We start from the raw sequence: 1,385 nt of genomic DNA, 5'->3' as shown, positions 1-1,385 counted from the left end.
CCAGGAGGACACCCAAGTTGCGTGCCCTCTCTGAGGGGGCCAGAGTTTCGCCCCCTATAGACAGCGATGGAGTCAGCTGGCTATGCCGGGGCGCCGGCAACCACAGCCACTCGGTCTTGGAAGGGTTGAGTCTGAGTCTGTTCCTCCCCATCCAGACCCGTACGGCCTCCAGGCAACGGTTCATCACGTCAAGGGCATCCTGAGGTAGGGAAGCAAACTTTAGAATTTCTTTCTCAATCAGCCCAGGAACTAATATGTGCTACATTCTGCTCAACATCCACGATAAAAACTTAGGCTCAACTTTTCCTAATATGTGGGCCTCTCATACATTCATTTATTATTATGCGTGGATCAGAGACGCCTAAAAGGGCAGGGTCAAAAAATTCAAGATGGCAGCTACAACCACACACTTGAAGTCCCGCCCATTTTCAATGTCACGTGCAAAGAGATGGGCTTTGGTTGCCTAGTCATTGCAGCCATCTTGAATTTTTGACTCCTCCCACATGGATGCTTCTGGTCGGTATACAAGAGGTGGGTGAATCCAACAGGCACAGGAAAAAAGAACTAAAAAAAAATCTGGGAATTCTGGAAACAGCAATCCTGACCCATTTTAAGGATACCAAACTTGAAAGTTGATTTAAGAGAGTTTTACCAGTGCTTCAGCCCTCTGAAGTGAAACACAAACCTGGCCAAATTCTCTTTCAAAGACTGGAGTAAAATATGCTGTGTGTGACATGTACAGGAACCATGATACAGCCAGATCCTGGGAATTCTGCTATGTTTAGTCCTGATGCATAGCTGTGGAACTATTTCATCAAATAGCCCGAAAGCCATGCTGTTGCAAGGTTCAGCCAAAAAGCTATCTTCAGGGTATAGGTCTGGACCTAAAGGAGAACCTCATATTCCCAAGATTGCTGAACAAAGCTCAGGGCAAGTTTCAACAATTCCTCAAGATATAGAATTATAGAATCATAGGGTTGGAAGAGATCTTGGAGGTTTTCTAGCCCAACCCTCTGCTCAAGGCAGAAGTCCTTAAACCATCCCATCTCTTGAAGTTCCCACAGTTGCACTTCCTTACTACTCACCGAACCCTCTATTGGGATGGTGACTTTCTGCACCTCAAATTCTTGTACCTTCTGCTCCTCTGTTTCCACCTTCATCTCTTCCTGAGTTGAGGAACCTCGTGAAGATGCAGGGCCCAGCTGGTTTGAGCAGAGACAAAACAATCCAAATAATAACAATCTTTAAAGAACTACTTCTTTCCTTACAAGCTGGTTCTTCCACCCATCCAGTTAAACGTTCAATGTTTCTATCTTCCTTGTCTCCACTCACCAGTTTTCCACCTGCAGAAATTTCCATCTCAAATTCCAGATCTGCTTTCTCCT

At 45.5% G+C, this 1,385-nt stretch overlaps 1 protein-coding gene across 1 annotated transcript in view; it reads right to left on the bottom strand.

Annotated features, from left to right (window-relative positions):
* LOC107296624 (zinc finger protein 239-like) overlaps positions 1–1,160 on the bottom strand; it is a 3,628-nt gene extending 2,468 nt beyond the window's left edge. The window contains exon 1 of the mRNA XM_029286106.1: positions 1,086–1,160. Within this exon, the coding sequence (XP_029141939.1) occupies positions 1,086–1,160 (75 nt within the window). The remainder of the gene's footprint in view (positions 1–1,085) is intronic.
* Between the last annotated feature and the right edge of the window lie 225 nt (positions 1,161–1,385).

Source organism: Protobothrops mucrosquamatus, unplaced genomic scaffold (genome assembly GCF_001527695.2).
Source record: "Protobothrops mucrosquamatus isolate PMUCROS unplaced genomic scaffold, P.Mucros_1.0 scaffold2906, whole genome shotgun sequence".
In the NCBI taxonomy this organism is placed as follows: Eukaryota; Metazoa; Chordata; class Lepidosauria; order Squamata; family Viperidae; genus Protobothrops; species Protobothrops mucrosquamatus.
This window is presented reverse-complemented; position numbering and strand designations above follow the sequence as displayed.